At 39.0% G+C, this 23,598-nt stretch overlaps 1 protein-coding gene across 9 annotated transcripts in view; it reads left to right on the forward strand.

Annotated features, from left to right (window-relative positions):
- R3HCC1L (R3H domain and coiled-coil containing 1-like) overlaps nt 1–23,598 on the forward strand; it is a 72,161-nt gene that overhangs the window by 38,044 nt on the left and 10,519 nt on the right. For all 9 annotated transcript variants that reach the window (XM_010833095.1, XM_010833088.1, XM_010833093.1 and 6 more), the window contains 5 exons: nt 345–2,167; nt 16,487–16,662; nt 21,861–21,931; nt 22,820–22,915; nt 23,418–23,558. In XM_010833095.1, coding sequence (XP_010831397.1) covers nt 359–2,167; nt 16,487–16,662; nt 21,861–21,931; nt 22,820–22,915; nt 23,418–23,558 — 2,293 coding nt within the window. In that variant the 5' untranslated portion in view covers nt 345–358. The remainder of the gene's footprint in view (nt 1–344; nt 2,168–16,486; nt 16,663–21,860; nt 21,932–22,819; nt 22,916–23,417; nt 23,559–23,598) is intronic.

Consider the following 23,598-nt stretch of genomic DNA (forward strand, 5'->3'; position numbering starts at 1 on the left):
CTAAAAATCATAGTTTACAAGCAGCATCTAGAAAACAGTCTGATTAGTTGTCTCATTTTCTAGCCCACATTCAGGCTACTCTTATTCATATGTTACTCTTAAAATCAGCAAGATAGAGGAAAGAGGCTACAAAGATAAAATCCATGGGTTCCTGAGTTATTTTGGAATTTACTTTCCTTAGTTGCTCACCTGATTGCATTAATTAGTTTATGGCAGGTTTTACTCTCTTTGAACTTGAGAATTTCTATAGGATGGATTAGTAGGCCCTGTCTTTAAAATCTCTCGGTTCAATACATTGTAATTAGTTTTTGGTAATTGAATCATTTTGTCTTTTTCTCTTTCAGATTGAGGTGGTGCCATGCAGCAAGAAGCAGAGAGATGCAGAGTTCGAGCCAGGAGGCCTGACATGGCACTTTATGTACCCAAAGCTCGAAGGGGTATAGTACTCCTCACATCAGGTGATGAGGGAAGAAGCTGTGGTCCACCTAACTCCGTGGCGAAAGGAGAACAAAGGGAAGATTCTCTCTCCCAAAAGGAGATCTTTCGAGACAAATGCGAGACTCCAAGACTAAGTATTAATTCTGATAAAAAGGAGCACAGTCGTAGAGAAGGAAAGAAATCTTCAACAAAATTTAAAAAAGATACATGCCTTCAAGAAAGAAAGAAAGATAGGGTTTGTACTAAGAGGGCAACTGCAGAATCCAAAGAAGTATTGTCCCAAGGACATCAGCAAAGAGTCTTGAACACTGGGGTTGTACCTAGCATACCTTTACAAAGACATTTTAAACCAAAGAAGGTGGAGTGTTTGGAGGTTGAAACCAGAGATGTGGTAGGACACGATGGGTTGCTTCTGTCTCAGTCTTGTTCAGAAATCAGTAAGGCTTGGGTTCCAAACAAGCCATCCACAAACGTGGAAATCTCTGATATCAAGAGAAATGAACTAAATGGGGAAATATTTGAAGATACAAATTTGGAAAACAGAATGGAAACTGATGCCAAGATTATGAAGATACTGTCCCAGTTTCCTGGAGATTTTAATTCTGTGGTGAAACCTGAGAGTGTGATCTCACCAGTAAAACAAAACTCTGATTCTGGAATTGTACAACGAGGCATGCAAACCTTAGGTGGAATGCTGAAGCACAGCAGTGGTGCCATCACTACTGATTCTGTTCCTGGAAGTTCAGATGGTATCATTGGTCAGACTCACATAGACTTGGATGCTGAGAATGTTGGTGATACAGCCAACAGGACAGATTCCGTCTCTAGTCAGAAAGGTATGGATTCCATTCCTGAGACTGTGGGTCACCTCTCTCATCAAATGACTACGAGCAGCAAATTAGAGAGTGCAAATGACATTTCTGATCCAACAACGATTAGAGAGTGTGAGGAGAATGACAACACTGCCGATGAGTTATGTGTAAAGCACGAATCTTCTGACACAGCTGCCCTTGCTCATGAAACATGTACAGATAATGAGTCCGAGAGTGTATGTGACATTACCAGTAAGACATGTACAATGGACATTACACATACCATATCTGATCAGATAACTGTAGGCAGCCCTTGTGTAGTTGAAGTTAGAGTAGCTGATGAGGCTTGTAGCAACACAGGGAGTTTCTCAGACTGTTTAGAAATGAATGCAGATACAGCCCTTCTTCATGCAGCTAAAAGTGAGAATGACACTGAAAATTTCAGTGACCTGACTGCTTGCTCAGATGTCTATGCTGAGAGTATTTCATCTAGTTTCACAGAGTCAACAGGAAAGTTGATAGAGAGCTTGTCAGATTGTGCTTCCTCCTTACCTATAAAGAAGATAACTGGTAGTAATTGTAACACTTTTTTGGACTCTGAACCCAGTATGTTAAATGGGACAAACGTGTTTTCAGATGGTGCCTTGGGCAGTGATCTTGATGGTACTGGTGATATAACAGAGGCATTGCATGAACTTAAGACTGCTGAAGAGTTCAAAACAAAAGAAGATGGCGACTCAGAGAATGTGGAATTTGGTGTATCCTTTCCTGATATAGAATCAGTATCTAAGGAAACATCCGTGGAGCCTAAAGCAACAGATATATCTCACACAGAAAGAAGTGCTGCTACTGAGGAGAGCTGGGAGTCTATGTTCAATGACGATGGTGAGTGCCTGGACCCGCGTCTTCTACAAGAGGTATGTTTTAGTAGAAATTGCTTGCCACTTAGGTAGTTTATCAATTCGTAGAACCTAGGATTTGGAGAATAATTTTAGCAGACATTTTTGTACAGTCACACATTCACTCATATTACATCCAATGTAACAAACTAATAGGATTGTAGATTGCAGAAAGAATGTCTGACCTTTAAGAAACAAAACGTCTCCTGGTAAACTATATCTCTAATAGTGGAATCCTGAGAGAGCTTACTGAATAGATTAAAGATGAGTTTAATGGCTTCTGGCTAACTGTTGAGAAAATACATAGGGAAACTTGTTTGAAAAGGCTTTTCTGTGTTGACAAGATGTATTTTACACCAGCCTATTTGAAGAGAAGAATAATTTATTATTCATACTTATTTTATTCTTCCAACAGATGTTGGAATGTTGTTAGACACTCTGGAGGGAAGGAAGGGTGTGATACAGGAATGTATGGTGGTTTTTTTAAGAAGTTTGTGCTGAGTTAAAGAGTAAGTGATTGTTGAATATCATCGCAAAGAGTCGGACACGACTGAGCGACTGAACTGAACTGAACTGAGGTAGAGTTCATAAATGCAAAATGTTGGATTTGAAGGCATTTTAGAAATTATTTAGTTCAGTCTTTTCATTTTCTTGATTTAGACATTCCCTCTCTATCCAGCATTTAAATTCCTTACCATGAATAAGAATCGTTGGTTTTGAATAGTAGAATCATTTCCCCTTTTATTCCTTATAGTGAGTTCATATAACCTTTGCCCAGAAGGGGAAAAAAATCATTTCCTTATAAAATCTCCAGTTTTATACATGGGAAAATTGAAGGTTAATGGTTGTATTTTTAAGAAAGGAAGATTCAGGATTTCAGTCTACTGTCTTAATCCTGTATTTATGTTCTTTCTACCAGACCACTTCCTCAAGTATAAGATAGTTTTGTATGAGTGACTCCACAGAGCGTTTTAAATGCTAAGTGATGAGTCTGTTGTTTCCGATAGTTGAACCAGAAGTACAGAAAAATGTTTACAAGCCCGGATAAAAGAGACACGTGAAACTGAAGAGGGCAACCCATTGGACAGAATTGAGTTTCCAATATCAAGCACTTCCTCCTTGCTCTTGGGAGGTGTTTGCATACACATTTGTACCAATTAATACTTGTTATTGTGAAGTCAGGAAACAGTAGATCTTAAACATTTCTTAGAATATAGAGCAGAAGGGAATCTACATATTAATGTTCACGAACCCTTTGAAATTGCATGCAAAATTTTGTACGTGAGTGCAGTCTTTGATAACTTTCATCAGATTCTCCAAGGTGATCATTTCCAAAGTATGGTCCCTGGACCAGCAGCATAAGCATCACTAGGGAACTTACTAGACATGCAAACTCTGTAGCGAGATCACATGCACATCAAGTGAGAACCACTGCTCACAGGCAACACGCAAGCTTAAATTATATCAAGATGTGAGTGTGGTAACATAAGCGGGCCGTCAGCTCATAATGAAAAAGAAAAACACTGGTCAGGCAGAGATTTTAGACCCAAATCAGGTTAAAATATACTAATAATATGGTGAGTTAGGTGATTATAGAGAAGTTATTAAGGACCCAAGCATTGGGAGAAGGCCTTAGTCTTGGGAAGGAAGCAGTGTTCTTAGTTGGCAAAGGGACTGCTTAAGGAGGTGAGAGACCACAGGTGTGAGTAGGTGAGAACAAAACAAAGCTTCTTGTAAAAGGAGGGCATAGAACACAGACCCTGTTTATACATGGTAGGACTCCATAAATATTTACTGAATGAATGTGAGTCAGTAGGGCAGAGTTGTCTCTGCCTTTCTGGGTAGCCTCCAGGAGCTTTCAGACATCACAGCTGCTTGAACTTTGATTCTGTGTGGTAGCTTAGGGCTATGGCTTCTGTGTTGGGAGGAGGGAGGTTCAGGTGTGCAACTCTGGTGTTAGATCTTAACACTGTTCAGGTGAGAAAGAATTTAGGCAGCCAAGTCTCTAGAGGGGCATAGTAATATTGCCAAAGAAAACACTGGCTTGAACTAAAGTTGGGAACAGCTGGAAATCAGAGCTGGTGGTGTTTTAAGCTGAAGATAGCCAGTGCCTGGGCATTGTGTTTGGGTATCTTTTGAGGTGCTTGGTAACATTTGGGATCTCTGTTGAGGCACGAAGATAGATGAGAGCAGGAAAGAAGTTGGATTGAGAGTGCAAGTAGTGGATCCAACTCCCAGCTGTTGTCTCCTGTGCTTTGAGTTTTAAAACGTGTAATAATGATAATGTTATTAAAAGATGTCACAAACCCAAGAAAATTAATAGCCTTTTGGTGACTATTACTCCTAATTTATTATTTACATTGTTCCAAATGTACTTTATTAAAGTAAGTGTCTGCTTACCTTGAAAACTTTCCAACCAAAGATTTTTGGCTCTTTTCCCACCTGGCCTGTTTTCTTTGATGACAATGGCTAGCCATAGAGGTGTGCCTAATACTTCTGGTAGGCAGGGAAGTATGCTCCGAAGCAGGGTGTGGTCATCATTGGCATGTAAAGCAATTTCCTGACCTTTTGAACTTCTAAATCTGCCTGAGTCATTAGCTCCCAGAACTTCAGCTCTTGATGAGTCTCTAAAGATTACATGATCTCCTAAAGCCATGGTATGGGATACCCAGAAATTGAGATTTTTAACTGATAAAGAAAAGGATATTGACATGACTTCTTTTAACCTTTAAGATCTTGGTACCAGAACATAGGAATTATTGTCTAGATAAAACTTCCTTTTCTGCCTCCAGTATCAATCAGCAGACTTATTAGTAGGAGGGTTAGTGAGATGTCAGCTGCATAACATTGATATTGCTAGATGCTGGCACCTGGTCCCTTCACTGGCCATTTCTGGTTTGAGGTATGTTTTTAGATAGGGGTAAATATTTAGGTAGGAGTTTTCTTTTGTTATATACAGTTACTAACAATGTATAACCATGGAAAAGAGAAAAGGAACGCCATTCATTTCCAAATCATCTTTCTGTGTGTGCCTACTCATGTTCATACTTCATCAGTGGTACCTTTCCATCTAGTTGTTCCAGTCATGCTGGGAAGATGAGGGAATCCAGAGATGTCTCCCTATTTTCTCAGTCTTCCTCTTGACTGTAGGTTTAATCTACTACAGTGTTTTCACTGTCCAGTGGGTTTGGATAGCATCTTCCCAAGAATGCCAGCATCGGTTTGCCATGTTAACCTTTCTGTACTGTCTGAATAGGATCCAGATCCCTGTTGGTTCAGTGTATTGACTTGGTCCCGGCCAATATTTATGTGCCACATATTACTGTTCATTAGAGGCAACTAGAGCTCTCACATTTGTCCTCTGGCACTGGATCAGTAAGTATTCATCTGACATGCCTATTATTGTAGCTTTCTTTTTTATTTCCTTTTGTTCTTCTTTTCTGTATTCTTACTCACTTTCACCCTTTCTTCTCTCTTACTATGCCTTAATCCAAGGCGATAGCCATGGCTTTCTCTCACTGATGATTATCAGTTATACTGAAATGTTGCTGATGCCTATTCTAGAGAAATCTTTAGATGGCACCTTGAATGCCATTCTGCCTATTCTGTTATACATTTTATGAGGTCAAAGTTTGTATTTCTAGTCTTGGTTTCTTGATAAGGTCATTGGAGGCATAGCCCTAGATATATTATATAATTTTATTTGCAGGTGGAGAACACCACTGAAGACATTAGCTACTCTTAATGTGTAAAATGTTAAAAAGTTTAAAAGTCTAAATTTATCCTTCTACTGTTGTAAAGGATTTATGCCCAAAGCAGTATAGAAAAGGGATGGAAGCCATAACTTATGCTGTATATTATACATTGTAGTTTTATTATCTTTTTAGGGAACTCTTTTTGGATGTGTTTGGACTGTAGGTCATGAGAAATTTTACAAAATGTTTGAAAATACTTTAAAAATAGTGTTATTTCCCTGTTTGCCAAATACGGGAAGTTAAATGGATAAAACATTTTAATTCTAGCTTTTGATTTGTTCACATTGCTGTGGACCAACATGAAAAATTCTTGGCTGTTACTCTCAGTTTTCCGTGGTAATGGAATACCAGCGATAGAATCAAATCCAGATAATCCAAAGATGTTATTTTTTGTATATAGCTTAAGCCTGTTCTTCAGCCAAATCCAAAATCTTTTAATTTGTCAAAGTTTATAGTAAATAATAAATTGTAAATTTTATTTTCTTCAGTAGAAAGTGAGTTAATAAGCAGTTAATTAGCTACAGGGTAAGAGTAGAAGAGAAAAATAGAAACAAAGGGCTTGAATAACGTAACCTAAATAATAAGAATTGACTGCATGGTTTAATTCTGTGAATAATTATGAAAATAGATACAGTGACATTGAAGCAACTGCAGTAATGTTATACCATCAACTCCTGGTCAAGTCTCTGTTGTCCATGTCCCTGTAATCTCCTGATATGCCCAATATTTAAATTTGTTACAGCTGCAACTATAGTTTAAAGTGGTGTATTATGTTTAATTGTGATTACAGGTATCTACAGAAATTTTTTTTTTCCTACCTTCTAGTATCAGAGGCAGTATTACAATATAGGCCTTGAAAAATAAGATCTAGGAACTGGAACTTTCACCTAAGAGAACTGTATGTGTCTTTTTTTTTTTTTTTTTAAGTGGAATGTTAGCATTGAAAGGGACCTGTAACATAATATTTTATGTTTACCTCTTGCTTTATAGGTAAGGCAGCTAAGCCCCAGAAAGGTTATTACTGACCTAGCTAAGGTTACTGCCAGAGTTGGTCCAGTCTCCTGATTTTCTAACTCTGGGCTCTTTCCATGACAGTCAGCCTTTGCCTCTACCTAAAGCCAGTCAACAGACACTGTACAGCTATTCTGTGCCCAGCTCGGATACTGGTGATGTGAGCTGTGAAAGAGAAGGATAACAGTGTTAAGGAGTTTATAGTCTTGTAGAGCTGATGAGACTTTCAGAAATGTCTGGAAAAAATATTCTATTTGATTAAATTGAAAATGCTATTGATTGTGAAATATATCATTATTTTATGTATCACTAAGAAAGAAATCACAGTGCTTACCCTTTGGAATTTTATTTTATATCTATCAAAAAAGCTTCTTTAGGCTTAATTATTAATAGAGGGTGTACCTTGTGGTGCAGTAATAAAGAATCTGCCTCCTAATGCATGAGATGCAAGTTCGATCGCTGGATCGGGAAGATCCCTTGGAGTAGGAAATGGCAATCCACTCCAGTATTCTTGCCTGGGAAATCCCATGAACAAAGGAACCTGGCGGGCTACAGCTCATGGGGTTACAAAGAGTCAGATATGACTGAGCACAGCATAGTAGCACATAGACTTAGACATAAATTTTTATCATGTATTGTATCTTATAGATATGTGAAATATCTTGTAGGTGAAATGTAGGTGAAATAAATTGGTTAGTTTCCTAAAACTTTGTGTTATAGCCCAACTCTTTCTAATAATTTCTTGACTTAGTCATTGATATTGATGCCTTTCCATCCTCTTCATTTTCTGTGCTGACAAGAATCGATGATACAGCATTTCTTATAAGAATACATAAAAAAAGCAAAAATCATTGTTGCTGGATTCTTAAGCCATCTTTGCATTTACATAGAAGTATTCTTACATTGAGATTTTCTTCCACACGGCTGGACCTGTGTGGAATGCCTGCAGATTTTGGTACTGGTGCTTTTGGGTCTCATGCATATGCAGGCAAGCAGTGACAACATGTATGATTAAGATGCATACTGATATTGGAGATGTAAAAATGTGCATCCTAGAATTGATGAAATATGATATATATCCAGCTTCTAAGTGTAATGATACAGTAGTATAAAGAGTGGAGAAACCATCAAAATGGGGTCAATGGGAACACCTTCAAGAGGAGATAAAGACTGAAGCTGGGTCTTAGAAGAAGAAGGATCAGAAGCAGATAAGGCATTCCAGGCTGTGGGAGCAGCTTATAAAAAAATATGGCATGTTCCCAGATTTAGGTCCTCAGTTTGTCACTATCAGAAATTTAGATCTATTTAGAAATGTTGTTGTTGCCTTCCTTTTATAATTTGTTGAATTGTTTGCATGATTTATATAACCAGAACATTTAAAGTTTATTGGTAAAGGGAAGGAAAAAAAGTATCATTTTATCCCAAATTTAAAAATGCCATCCAAAATCATTTAAAAAATATATGTTGCATAAATCAAATTCTTATTGATGAGGGCTCCATGTAAAATCAGTCTCGATAAGCAGGCATTTGGACAAAGTAATTAATTTGAGGCATGTGCCTCGAGTATTCATTCCACAAGTATTTTTTGAATGCCTAGTTTGTGCAAGTTAATGTGTGCTGTGGGAATATATAGAGGTGAATATGACATATCCCTTGTAGTTGTATTATAGAATCAGAATATTGATGAGGAAGCTGAAACTCCAGCTTTACTCCCTGTATTAATTTGTTAAGGCTGCCAGAGCACAGAACCCTAGACTGGCTGTGACAAGTTCAGTTCAGTCGCTTAGTCATGTCCGACTCTTTGAGACCCCATGAACAGCAGTAACCAGGTCTCCCTGTCCATCACCAATTCCCCGAGTCTACTCAAATCCGTGTCCATTGTGTTGGTGATGCCATCCAACCATCTCATCCTCTATTGTCCCCTTCTCCTCCTGCCCTCAATCTTTCCCAGTGTCAGGGTCTTTTCAAATGAGTCAGCTTTTTGCATCAGGTGGCCAAAGGACTGGAGTTTCAGCTTCAACATCAGTCCCTCCAATGAACATCCAGGATTGATCTCCCTTAGCATGGACTGGTTGGCTCTCCTTGCAGTCCAAGGGACTCGCAAGAGTCTTCTCCAACACCACAGTTCAAAAGCATCAGTTCTTCGGCACTCAGCTTTCTTTATAGTCCAACTCTCACATCCATACATGACTACTGGAAAAACCATAGCCTTGACTAGACGGACCTTTGTTGACAAAGTAATGTCTCTGCTTTTGAATATGCTATCTAGGTTGGTCATAACTTTCCTTCCAAGGAGCAAGCGTCTTTTAATTTCATGGCTGCAATCACCATCTGCAGTGATTTTGGAACCCAGAAAAATAAAGTCAGCCTCCGTTTCCACTATTTCCCCATTTATTTCCCATGAAGGGATGGGACTGGATGCCATGATCTTAGTTTTCTGAATGTTGAGCTTTAAGCCAACTTTTTCACTCTCCTCTTTCACTTTCATCAAGAGGCTTTTTAGTTCCTCTTCACTTTCTGCCATAAGGGTGGTGTCATCTGCATATCTGAGGTTATTGATATTTCTCCTGGCAATCTTGATTCCAGCTTGTGTTTCTTCCAGTCCAGCATTTCTCATGATGTACTCTGCATATAAGTTAAATAAGCAGGGTGACAATATGTAGCCTTGACGTACTCCTTTTCCTATTTGGAACCAGTCTGTTGGTCCATGTCCAGTGCTAACTGTTGCTTCCTGACCTGTATACAGGTTTCTCAAGAGGCAGGTCAGGTGGTCTGGTATTCCCATCTCTTTCAGAATTTTCCACAGTTTATTGTGATCCACACAGTCAAGGGCTTTGGCATAGTCAATAAAGCAAAAATAGATGTTTTTCTGGAACTCTCTTGCCTTTTCCATGATCCAGCGGATGTTGGCAATTTGACCTCTGGTTCCTCTGCCTTTTCTAAAACCAGCTTGAGCATCTGGAAATTCACGGTTCACGTATTGCTGAAGCCTGGCTTGGAGAATTTTGAGCATTACTTTACTAGCGTGTGAGATGAGTGCAATTATGCAATAGTTTGAGCATTCTTTGAGATTGCCTTTCTTTGGGATTGAAATGAAAACGGACCTTTTCCAGTCCTGTGGCCACTGCTGAGTTTTCCAAATTTGCCGACATATTGAGTGCAGCACTTTCACAGCATCATCTTTTAGAATTTGCAATAGCTCAACTGGAATTCCATCACCTCCACTAGCTTTGTTCGTAGTGATACTTCCTAAGGCCCACCTGACTTCACATTCCAGGATGTCTGGCTTGAGGTAAGTGGGAGTGATCATACCTTTGTGATTATCTGGGTCGTGAAGATCTTTTTTATGCAGTTCTTCTGTGTATTCTTGCCACCTCTTCTTAATATCTTCTGCTTCTATTAGGTCCATACCATTTCTGTCCTTTATTGAGGCCATCTTTGCATGAAATGTTCCCTTGGTATCTTGATTTTCTTGAAGAGATCTCTAGTCTTTCCTATTCTGTTGTTTTCCTCTGTTTCTTTGCATTGATTGCTGAGGAAGGCTCTCTTATCTCTCCTTGCTATTCTTTGGAACTCTGCATTCAGATGCTTATATCTTTCCTTTTCTCCTTTGCTTTTCACTTCTCTTCTTTTCACAGCTATTTGTAAGGCCTCCTCAGACAGCCATTTTGCTTTTTTGCATTTCTTTTTCTTGGGGAAGGTCTCCTGTACGATGTCACGAACCTCCGTCCATAGTTCATCAGGCACTCTGTCTATCAGATCTAGTCCCTTAAATCTATTTCTCACTTCCACTGTATAGTCATAAGTGATTTGATTTAGGTCATACCTGAATAGTGTTTTCCCCACTTTCTTCAATTTAAGTCTGAATTTGACAATAAGGAGTTCATGATCTGAGCCACCGTCCATTCCCAGTCTTGTTTTTGCTGACTGTGTAGAACTTCTCCATCTTTGGCTGCAAAGAATATAATCAATCTGATTTCGCTGTTGACCATCTGGTGATGTCCATGTGTAGAGTCTTCTCCTGTGTTGTTGGTAGAGGGTATTTGCTATGACCAGTGCGTTCTCTTGGCAGAACTCTGTTAACCTTTGCCCTGCTTCATTCTGTACTCCAAGGCCAAATTTTCCTGTTACTCCAGGTGTTTCTTGACTTCCTACTTTTGCATTCCAGTCCCCTATAAAGAAAAGGACATCTTTTTTGGGTGTTCTAACAGGTCTTGTAGGTCTTCATAGAACCGTTCAACTTCAGCTTCTTTAGCGCTACTGGTTGGGGCATAGGCTTGGATTACCGTGATATTGAATGGTTTGCCTTGGAAACAAACAGAGATCATTCTGTCATTTTTGAGATTGCATCCAAGTACTGCATTTTGGACTCTTCTGTTTACTATGATGGCTACTCCATTTCTCCTAAGGGATTCCTGCCCACAGTAGTAGATACAATGGTCATCTGAGTTAAATTCACCCATGCTAGTCCATCTTAGTTTGCTGATTCCTGGAATGTCGATGTTCACTCTTGCCATCTCCTGTTTGACCACTTCCAATTTGCCTTGATTCATGGACTTAACATTCCAGATTCCTATGCAATATTGCTCTTTACACCAATAGACAACTAGCCAATCTGATCACACAGACCACGGCCTTGTCTAACTCGGTGAAACTAAGCCATGCCGTGTGGGGCCACCCAAGATGGATGGGTCATAGTGGAGAGGTCTGACAGAATGTGGTCCACTGGAGAAGGGAATGGCAAACCACTTCAGTATTCTTGCCTCGAGAACCCCATGAACAGTATGAAAAGGCAAAAAGATACGACATTGAGAGATGAACTCCCCAGGTCAGTAGGTGCCCAATATGCTACTGGAGATAGGTGGAGAAATAACTCCAGAAAGAATGAAGGGATGGAGCCTGTGACAGAGTACCATAGAAATTTGTTCTCTCACAATTCTAGAGGCTAGAAGTCTAAGATCAAGGTGTCAGCATGGGTTGGATTCTTCTGAGGCCTCTCCTTGGTTTGTAAATGGCTGTGTTTACATGGTCTTCCATCTGTGTCCAAATTTCCTTTTATAAGGACATCACTCAGATTAGGATCTACCTTATTTTAACTTAATACCATTTTAAAGACATGATCTCTAAATACAGTTATAGTCTGATATTAGGATTTATGATTTTAACTCATGAATTTTGGGAGAACACAGTGAAGCCCATAGCACTCTCTGAAGTCCTCACATTATTCACCATGGCCACACCAAACTGTTTAGTGAATGCTAACGCTCCTTGCATGCCTTTGCACACTTCTGTCTATGATACTTTTCTCTGTATAATTTCTTTACTTGGGTAGTGAACAAGAGTAAGTAAAGTTCATTCTCCTCTACCCGCTGGTAATACCTTCTTTATTACATATTAACATTCTTTGTCCAGTTTCTTTCTCTAATGTGATGTTAAACATACATTAAATGTTTGTTGGATAGGTGGTTAGGTAGTGAGGTTAAAGCTAGAGGAAGAGAGAGGTCTAATTAATATTAGGTGTTATGCAGTGAGTACTATAAAAGTAGTGCAGAGGGTGGGACTTCCCTGATGGTCTAGTGATTAAGGGGGCACAGGTTCAGTCCCTGGTTGGGAAGCTAAGATCCCACATGCTGCATGGCACAGCAAAAAAAAAAAGTGTAGATGAGGTAAATGCTATAGAAGTATAGAGGAAGAGTCAGATTATTCATGTGATCAAAAATAATGTGATCAAATCCACAGGCAGAAAGAAGCAACATGTGTTTAGGCATATTGTTGTTCAGTCGCTCAGTCATGTCCAATTCTTTGCAACCCCATGGACTGCAGCACGCCAGGCTTCCTTGTCCTTTACCATCTCCTGGAGCTTGCTCAAACTCATGTCTATTGAGTCAGTGATGCCATCCAGCCATCTCATCCTCTGTCGTCCCCTTCTCCTGCCTTCAATCTTTCCCAGCATCAGGGTCTTTTCCAGTGAGTCAGTTCTTCACATCAGGTGGCCAAAATATTGGAGCTTTAGCTTTAGCATCAGTCCTTCCAGTGAACATTCAGGGTTGATTTCCTTTAGGGTTGACTGTTTGATCTTGCAGTCCAAGGGACTCTTAAGAGTCTTCTCCAACACCACAATTCAAAAGCATCAATTCTTTGGCACTTAGCCTTCTTTATGGTCCAACTCTCACATCCACACATGACTACTTTAAAAACAATAGCTTTGACGATAGGACCTTTGTTGGCAAAGCAGTGTCTCTGCTCTTTAGTATGCCATCTAGGTTTCTCATGTCTTTTCTTCCAAGGAGCAGGCATCTTTTACTTTCATGGCTGCAGTCACCATCTGCAGTGATTTTGGAGCCCAAGAAAATAAAGTCTGTCACTGTTTCCAGTGTTTCCCATCTCTTTGCCATGAAGTGATGGGACCAGATGCCATATCTTCGTTTTTTGAATGTTGAGTTTGAAGCCAGCCTTTTTACTCTCCTCTTTCAGTTTTTCAAGAGTCTCTTTAGTTCCTCTTTGCTTTCTGCCATAAGGGTGGTGTCATCTGCGTATCTCAGGTTATTGATATTTCTCCCAGCAGTCTTGATTCTGGCTTGTGCTTCATTCAGCCTGGCATTTCGCATGATGTACTCTGCATATCAGTTAAATAAGCAGGGTGACAATACACAGCCTTGACATACTTCTTTCCCAATTTTGAACCAGTTTGTTGTTCCATGGGTGGTTCTAAATGTTGCTCCTTGACCTGTATCCAGGTTTCTCAGGAGGAAAGTAAGGTGGTCTGGTATTCCCAGTCTCTTTCAGAATTTTCCACAGTTTGTTGTGATCCACACAGTCAAAAGCTTTAGTGTAGTCAATGAAGCAGAAATAGATGTTTTTCTGGAATTCTCTTGCTTTTTCTATGATCCAGAGGATGTTGGCAATTTGATCTCTGGTTCTTCTGCCTTTTTTAAATCCAGCTTGAACATCTGGAAGTTCTTAGTTCACATACTGTTGAAGTGTAGCTTGGAAAATTTTGAGCATTACTTTGCTAGCGTGTGAAATGAGTGCAGTTGTGCACTCATAGGCATAGTATTTATGCCTGTTTAGGAAGGCAATGGCACCCCACTCCAGTACTCTTGCCTGGAGAATCCCATGGACGGAGGAGCCTGGTAGGCTGCAGGCTGCAGTCCATGGGGTTGCTAAGAGTCGGACACGACTGAGCGACTTCACTTTCACTTTTCACTTTCATACATTGGAGAAGGAAATGGCAACCCACTCCAGTATTCTTGCCTGGAGAATCCCAGGGATGGGGGAGCCTGATGGGCTGCGTCTATGGGGTTGCACAGTGTCAGACACGACTGAAGTGACTTAGCAGCAGCAGCAGCAGCAGCAGCAGGCATAGTATTACTTTTTGGTTGGAATGTAGCATATTTTAAGGGATGACATGACATAAAGCTAGAAAGGTTTTATATATATATATGTGTGTGTGTATATATATGTGTGTGTATATATATATAATGTGTGTGTGTGTGTGTATATATACACACACACACACACAATTACTGATGTTTTCAATTACCACAAACTAGTGTCTTAGCACAGATTTATTGCCTTACAGTTCTTATGGTCAGAATTCCAAAATGGGTCTCACTGGACTAAAATTAGGATATTGGTAGGATTGTGTCCTTTCTTGAGACTAGAGTAGAATCCGTTTTCTTGCCCTTTTCAGCTTCTCTTAGATACTTCTGTCCTCCTTCCTTGGCTTGTGGCCCACTTCTGTCTGCCAACTGATCCTCAAAATCATATGGAAATGCAAGGGACTCAAAACAGCCAAAATGATTTTGAAAATGATCAAAGTAGAAAGACTGAAGCCTCCTAATTTCAGAACTTATGAAACAGTGGTAATCAAGACAGTGTGGCATTAGCATAAGGATGGTCTTGCAAGTAATTGCAGGCTCCCCTCCTTTCTGGAGCCCCCTTTCTGGGGCTCTGAGTTATTCTAAACTGTCAACTCTAGGCTTTTAAGAACTTGTTAAACATTTAGCTGATATCTTCTTGCCCACTTGTTTGGTGGCCACTTCTTCTCATGATCTGCCAGTGGGAAAAAAGTTTAGGTATTCTCTCTCTCTAGGGGGGACATGTCATCATGTGGACTTCAGTTTCCTTGCATACTCAGTCAGCTCTATGCTAAACTCAAGAAAAGCTATGATATATATAATCGCTTGGTCTTTCCTCATTGTTATGGTGTGAGGGATATTCTTTTCCTGCTTTGTGTATCCTAAACAGGGTGGAAATAACATGGTACTTGGCCTATAATAGATTCAGGCAAGAATACTGGAGTGGGTTGCCATGCCCTCCTCTAGGAGATCTTCCCAACCCAGGGATCAAACCCAGGTCTCCTGCATTGTAGGCAGATTCTTTGCTGTCTGAGCCACCAGGGAAGCTCAATAGATTCAACACTTCATTAAAATTTGTTGAAATTGGGTTGAATTCATACGTAGATGCTAAGTAGTGTGCTAAATACTTACTGCATCATCTCATTTAGTCTGCACCCTTACTTGTAAGGTGTTGGTGCTATTATTATATCCTTTTTTAAGATGTAAAACTGAAGCTTAGTGGAGAAAAGGAACTAGAGACACAGCAATAGATAAACATTTTCATCGATTTTACCTAAATCACCTTTTTCCTTTCCTGCCTCCCAAATAAAATTCTTAAATCCATTTTTCACTTCTCTGAGGAAAGGAGATGCATCCTTGGCATTGCAGATTCTTACTTTCTCATTTGATGGGAAAGGAGGTACAGTGTGAAAGAAGGAGTGCTTGAAGGTCTCTGGTTGGACTTTTGATTAACAGAACACACTTTTGAGCCTGAAGGTTCTGGGTGTTGAGTACTAGTGTCTAGGTGAATGACAAAATGACTGTCATGGCTACTTTGCTGTCACTTTTTATTTTTCCCTTTCCGTTCTCCTGCTTCCAGTGTGAAATAGTTAACAGCGTTCAGTTTTTAATCATAGAGTAAAATTTTAAGTGTTCTTCATTACTGTTACTTTCTTTATTAACCTGTGTGGGAATTCCTTTAGGTAGCTCTAAGGCTGGGGAGCTTTAATTACCTGTGCCACTTAACGTTTGTCATAACAAATTTCTTTGTAAGCTACCATCAACAATAGGTAGACTAGCAAAGTGTTTTCATTCTTCAACATTTTGTTTTGTTTTTGCTCACTTTCAGAAAGGAAACTAGGGGTCTGATCAATAAGCTCAAATAAAACAAATGTTATTAATTCATCTCTTGAACTATTTTCTGCAGTTCAGTTTCTAAGATGTGTTGTTTGTAACTCACTGCATTGATCATTCTACATTTTCTCACACCTTGTTGATAGATGCAAGCTAAGTTTCATTCATTGCTTGTCTTTTCTGGAATTTCAGCACTTTTTCAAGTATTCCGCCTGTATAATATAAACTGGGTGATATTACTGTGTTTGGAACAGAGACAAATGGTAAAGGTTAAGGAATAGGAACATGGAGATAAAAGGGAGAATTGTTTATATATGGGAGGATATTTTATGCTCTGGCTTGGTATAACAGTCACATGTATGCTTCCTCCTCTCTAGTTATCAGGGAATATGAAGAACAGAGAAAGTATCCAAGAACCTAGATTTGATTATTACAACCATGAAGTTCCTGATATTGACCTCAGTGATTGTGAGTTCCCACATGTCATTGAAATTTATGACTTCCCCCAAGAATTTCGTACTGAAGATCTCCTACGGATTTTCTGCACTTACCAGTAAGTATTTGCAATTGATTGGGGATGTTAGGGAAGGTGGGATGAAATTTTCTTAAAATGTCCTTTAAAAATCACCTCTTTTGCTTTCCTATTCCCTGTCATTTACTTTAGCATCAAGTTTGTTTATTGTGTTTTCCAAGCCCATTGGAAATCTGTATCAAACCACTCTTCTTCTAAGTTCCTTTAAAAAATGCTAAAGTCTTCCTAGATCCCAATTTAGCATTTAAGAAGAATATCATCAATAATGACTTTGAAGTCTGTCTCCACGGTACATTTAGTCCATTTATATTTATTGTAATTATTGATATATTTGGATGTATTGCCTGCCATCTTTTTTTGTGTGTTTACTTGTCCCATCTTTTTCTCTTCTATCTTGCCTTCTTTTGGATTGATGAGGTATTTTTTTCTCACTCCATATTTTTGGGGAATGATACTGTTTCTGTTATTTGGTAGTTACTTTAGAAATTATAAAATGCATGCTTAATTTACCAGTGACTAAGGTTAATACTTTTACACTGTTTCCAAACACTTAAGGGTTTTAAACTCCATTCCCCAATTCCATTCCAGTGTCTCTCTAACCTCCAACTAATACACTATTGAGATTTACTAGTTTGAGTCTTTTTGATTTAGTTTTTTTCTTTTTAAACTCCATTTGATGTTGCATTTTTTTTATATAGTCAGCATTCAGATTCATCTGCTTTCTGTATTCTTTTTGTGTCTCATATCTTTCATTTGAAATCTTTTTCCTCCTGCATGGAACAGGTTCTTTAGAATTTAATTAATAACAGTCTGCTGGTAACACACTCAGTTGGATTTTGTTGTCATTGTTGCTGTTGTTTCTTAATGGCTTTATTTCAACTTCATTCTTGAAAGACATTTTTGCTGGGTATAGAATCCTAGGTTGACAATTATTTTTCTCAGCAACTTGAAGATTTTATTCTGCTTTCTCATGGCTTTCTTAGGGTAGGATGAGAAGCCCACTGAAAGTCTGACTATTGCTTCTGAGTGTAATCTGTCTTTTCTCTTTGGGTGCTCTTAATGTTTTCTGTCTTTGGTATTGTACATTTTCAGCATGATGTGACTTTGTGTTTCTTTTGTTATCATTATTGAGATTATTTGGGCTTCCTAAATATTTTTCATTGGTTTTGGAGAACACTAGACATTATTTCTTCAGATGTTGCCTCTGTACTAGTCTCTTTTATATTCTCTATGATGCTGCCAGTTGAAAGTGGATTAGACCTAACTTAATCCTCATGTTATCTCTATCATATTTTCCATTTCTTTGTCTACTTTATATGCTGAGTAATTTCTTTAGTTCTAATCTCTTCAACTTTGGTTAATTTGCTTTTAAATTTATCCATTGAATTTTTAAATTTCATTTTATGTTTCTTATTTTTCAAAGTTCTCTAATTTTCAAATCTGCATTTTTTCCCTCTATTTTCAAGATTAAAAAAATTTCTTTATAAGTATAGTGAACATAGACCTTTTATAGTCTATGTCTAGTTATTCCTTTACATGAAGTCCTTTTAATTCTGTTCTTAACAAATTCTCACTCATAGTGCCTTGGTTTTTTTTGGAGGTTTATTTATTTATTTATTTTAACTGTAAAGCTGGCCATTTCCTTTGGAATTTTATTTATGAGAATTGAGGTCTGCAATAAAAGAAGAGACTATCTTCTGAGAAGATATGTGTTTTCTTCTGCCAGGCACCAAGGGTCCTAACAGTCCAAAAGGCTGTAAATTAAATTATTTATTTGAGGTTATTCTGACCACTGAGATAAAGTAGAGAATGATAAAATGTGATTGTTACATCTCAACCAGCTTATTTTAACAGTACATATGCATGGCCGCTTACTTGCCACTCTTCAGTGTGGCGGTGGTTCAGGCGCTCAGCTGTGGCTGAGACGTCCATTCACTTGCCAGTCTTTGGCGTGGTTGTTGTTTGGTTATCAGTTGTGGCTGACTCTCTGCAACCCCATGGACTACAGCACACCAGACTTCCCTGTCCTTCACTGTCTCCTGGAGTTTGCTCAAACTCGTGTCCATTGAGTTTAATGTGGTGCCAAGGCCTTTTTTTGTTGTTTTTAAATTACTAGTCTGTTGATAGAAGAGTTCTTAATGTCACCCTGATATCACCTACAACTTCCAGCAACAACTAATATCCATTCAAAGTCACCTGAGTACAAATTCCTTATAGATAAAAATGTTTTCTGTCTTTTAAAATATATATATTTTTTGGCTGCACCACATAGCTTGTAGGGTCTGAGTGCAGGGCCTTAGTTCCTTCACCAGGGATTGAACCCAGGTCACAGCAGTGAAAGTGCTGAGTCCTTAACCACTGGACCACCAGGGAATTCCCCATCCCCTCGCCCTTTTTTTAAAAAACTGTTTTGCCCAAACATAATTGATGATAGTTTTTTGGGTTTTTTAGTGACTTTATCTTTCTCAAGTCTTTCAAAGCTTTAAGTTTTTATAGACACAACTCTTATGTTTCATACTCATAGTTCATTGTTTTAATTTTATTTAATAAATTAAATTATGTAGTAAACATAAATTAAAACTGATGTAAATGGGTTTGAGAATAGTTGCACTACCTTTTATATATGTATATACTTCATACATACGTGGAGTCAGAAGTATATCTCTGTATCTTTAGCTTATAAGGAAACATAAGCTTTGGGAATAAAAGAAATAATCCCAAAAGTAAGTTATTAAGAAAAACATTTTTCAGGATCTTCAAGAAAGTCATTACCAAGAAGGGATTAATGCTTTAATGCTGTAATCCTGCAGTTAACAATAAACCAGGTCTATTGTCTGATATACAGATTTAAACTTAAAATTCAGTTCATGTACATCTTGAATTAGGGTATAGCTCCCAACTTTTCCTTTAGGGTCAGATGGTATTTTCCTGCCATGCTGCTGCTGCTAAGTCGCTTCAGTCATGTCCGACTCTGTGCGATCCCGTAGACGGCAGCCCACCAGGCTCCCCCATCCCTGGGATTCTTCAGGCAAGAACACTGGAGTGGGTTGCCATTTCCTTCTCCAGTGCATGAAAGTGAAAAGTGAAAGTGAAGTCACTCAGTCGTGCCCGACTCTTAGTGACCCCATGGACTGGAGCCTACTAGGCTCCTCCATCCATGGGATTTTCCAGGCAAGAGTACTGGAGTGGGGTGCCATTGCCTTCTCCAATTTTCCTGCCATCATTGTACATAAATAGTAACAATAGGTAAATGAATGAGTGTGACTGTATTCCTTGAAATTCTGTGTACAAAAACAAGAACCCCGTTTTTCTGTAAAGTTCTAGAACAGGCAAAACTAGCAGCTAGGTACCTCACTTATCAGTTATGTAACTAAAAGAAAGGAGTAGTGACTGGGTCCTGGAGGACAGTTAACAGTCTGCCATAGATCTTACTCTAAACACGTAGTCTGGGTCAGTCAGTCTAATTCATTACAGTTATGATAAGACCCAGTATCAGGTCTGTACTAGGTGAAGTGCATAGTAGATTTTAAAAAGCAGTTGGTGAGATTAAATCCAAAATTAGAACTACCTGAAGTTGTCACTAATAATGATGATTTTTAAAACCAAGGATTAATTTTCTTGATGTCTGGAATTTTCTGAACATTAGTTAACTGTTAAGAACTATTAACTTCCTTTTGCTCTGCTGCTGCTGCTGCTAAGTCGCTTCAGTCATGTCCGACTCTGTGCAACCCCATAGACGGCAGCCCACCAGGCTCCCCCGTCCTGGGATTCTCCAGGCAGGAACACTGGAGTGGGTTGCCATTTCCTTCTCCAATGCATGAAAGTGAAAAGTGAAAGTGAAGTCGCTCAGTTGTGTCCGACTCTTAGTGACCCCATGGACTGGAGCCTACCAGGCTCCTCCGTCCATGGGATTTTCCAGGCAAGAGTACGGGAGTGGGGTGCCATTGCCTTCTCCGTCCTTTTGCTCTATTTCTTCCTAATTTTACCTGCAAGACCATTTTTTCTATTAAACCCAAAAATATTTTCAAAAGGGGAGAAGCATTTTAAAGGGTTATAAAATTCTGAAGTCTAAAAGGTTCTCTAGAGCCCATCTAAGTTTTTTACCATCTTTTGTCAACTATTGTATAACATAGACTTCTACTGTGGAACTTTCTCATAGTCTTCAACTCCTGTGGTCATTTTATACCATGATTGAGCTTAGTTTTACATCAGGAAATTGTCTAACTAACCTTCAAAGCCTCTTTATTCCTTTTTCCTTCAAAGGAAATTTTTTCTTGACTAGTTGTTAAAAGGAAAAGATACTTTAGCAGTTGTCTTTTTTTTTGTTCTTTATAGTGCTTTATTTAAGAAAAAAAAAAAAGAAAAGGTCATGGTGCAAAAGCCTGTGAGTCAAACACCAGAGTCAACTTCATATTTTAATCACGTCTTCATTAATATTAATCATCTTCCTGATGAATATTGTTATTAATAAAAAATAATGGGCACCATTGATTTATTAAATGTCCACTAAATGCTCAACATCGTGCCCTTTGCCTTGTCATGGATTATCTCATTTCCATTTTCACAGCAACTCTGTTAGGAAGGAATTCAACCCATTTTTTACAGATGAGCAAACCTGGTTTACAGAGAGATTAAACCAGCCCATGGCCTCAAGGTGGCAGAACCTGAATTTTACTTTCTTACTTCCCTTCTACAACTGGGAAGAAAGAATAGGTCAGCCTCCCTGATTATAGGTGTCTCTTTTTTTCTCTTATTTGATTGATTTTGTTTTGAATGACCCATCTCCCTGTCCCTCTCTGTCTCTTGTCTCTGCCCTTGAGCCTACATTTACATTAAATCCCAGTGACCTTCCCTGCCTACCTCCTCCTCCTCTGGTTCTTGTTTTCTTCTTTTGCTTCCTTTCTCCAGTCCCCTAAAAACATCTCTTGTAAATAGTGTGATAAATACTTTACCTCCCCAGGGAACATGTGTGGGTTAATTAGTTGACGTCTATAAAGTGGCTGACAAGGTAAAATCCGCCCAGGTAGTTCGTTATGATGGGTGATTGCTTTTAATGGCTTCTGCTCTCCAGGCTGCTCTGTGTGTCATTATCCCCACTCCCCCCATGCACTTGTTGAGTGTTTCTCTCATCATGGAACGCCTTACAAGATACTATTTGAAAGATGTTTTTTAAAAGTAAGTTTTATTTTAAGGAATAAAATTCTTTTATTTTGTTGCAGAAAGAAAGGATTTGATATTAAATGGGTGGACGATACACATGCCCTAGGAGTATTCTCCAGTCCGATTACAGGTATTCACCCAGTGGATTTCACTGTGTTTATTGTCCATTTTCTTCTGCTTCTTTTCCTTATTTGCTTTCTGTTCCAGCCACCTGGCATTTTATTCAGTCACTATAGATAAATGACAGGTAGAGGTTTTTGAGGCAAGTTACTTTGGTACCCATGTGCTCCCCCCCCTCCCTTTTTACCCTAATCCAGTGGTATTTGGGGAGATAGTCAGCTTTTCAAGGTTATTTGCTGCATAACTGGCAGTTATGACAGTGCATAAACAGGTAGAGATTTAAGAAGCCAGTGTGAGTAAATGTTAATATGTTTGTGATTCCGCCCCCAGCCCCACTGACAGATGAATTTGCAGTAGCCTTTTAACCTGTCCAGTGATCATTTTTAATACATACTCTCTGAATGTATGATTTGGCCTCTTCATCGGCATCAGGATAGATCTGATGCAGAGACTTTCAGACAAATTAGAGATGTTGATTCCTGTCCAATTCTTCTAAAATAAGGGTCTGCAAACTTATTCTATAAAAAGCCATATAGTGGATATTTCAGGATGTAAGGTTTCTGTTGTTACCTAACTCTGCTATTGAGGAAAGACAGCATCCCTCGACATTGTGCAAATGAAGAAGCACGGCTCTGTTGCGGTAAAACTTTACAAAAACACGGTGGTTGGCTGGACTGGGTCCCAAAGCCATAGTTTTCTAATCCCCATTTTAAAATAATCACTGCCGAGTTGTTCCTTATGGATTTTCTAGAGCTTACCATTCCTTTTGCCGGTGATGAAAAAATAAAGCACAACATCTAGGAAATACTTTCTGAGAACTAGCCTTAACTATATATATATTTTGCATCACTCATCTTCATGTCTTCTACCTCTTTATATATATTTATTCTCTTTACAGCTCGTGATGCTCTTGGTAGTAAACATACCATGGTGAAGATCCGGCCCTTGTCACAGGCCACAAGAGCAGCCAAGGCCAAAGCTAGAGCTTATGCTGGTAAGCCTGTAACCTCAGGAGCTTTTTCTTACTGATAGTCGTGTTCTCGTTTTTTTTCCTAGCATTTGTATAGCATTCAGAGTTCTAAAGACATAACACTTTTATTTTTAGTGTTAAAAGAAATATTTTTAAGGAAAAAGGAAAAGAGAAAAGGCTCTGTTGGAAATACAGCGTTGGAGAAGCCACTTGGAGAGAGTGGGAGATGGGAACTGCAGGCGCTGCAGTCACCGTTTTCTGATGGCAGCCTTATCCAGTTTACCTCTGTGGTTAGCAGTTTGATAGTCACTGTAGGAAATTGTGTTAATACAGATAATGAAGGCAGGGTTGTTTGTGCTTTGCCGTGTTAATTTCCTCTGATCTTCATCTATCAGGCTTGTATTAATTACTGCTGATGCAGCCCTTGTTAGTCTATTTTGTATGTTAATTACTGAGTTAAATCTCTTGGAGCTAGAATGCTTTCTCTTCCTTACTCCCTCCTGCTCCCTCCTTTTCTCCCATTCAGAGTTTCTCCAGCCAGCAAAGGAGCGTCCTGAGACTTCAGCAGCCCTAGCCAGAAGGCTAGTCATCAGTGCCCTTGGGGTTCGAAGTAAGCAGAGCAAAACTGAACGGGAAGCAGAGCTTAAAAAACTGCGAGAAGCCCGAGGTGAGTTGAAGCTGATGGCATTCTTCTTTAGTTCCTTTAG

The sequence above is a fragment of the Bison bison genome, unplaced genomic scaffold (assembly GCF_000754665.1).
Source record: "Bison bison bison isolate TAMUID 2011002044 unplaced genomic scaffold, Bison_UMD1.0 scf7180017862979, whole genome shotgun sequence".
NCBI lineage: Eukaryota > Metazoa > Chordata > Mammalia > Artiodactyla > Bovidae > Bison > Bison bison.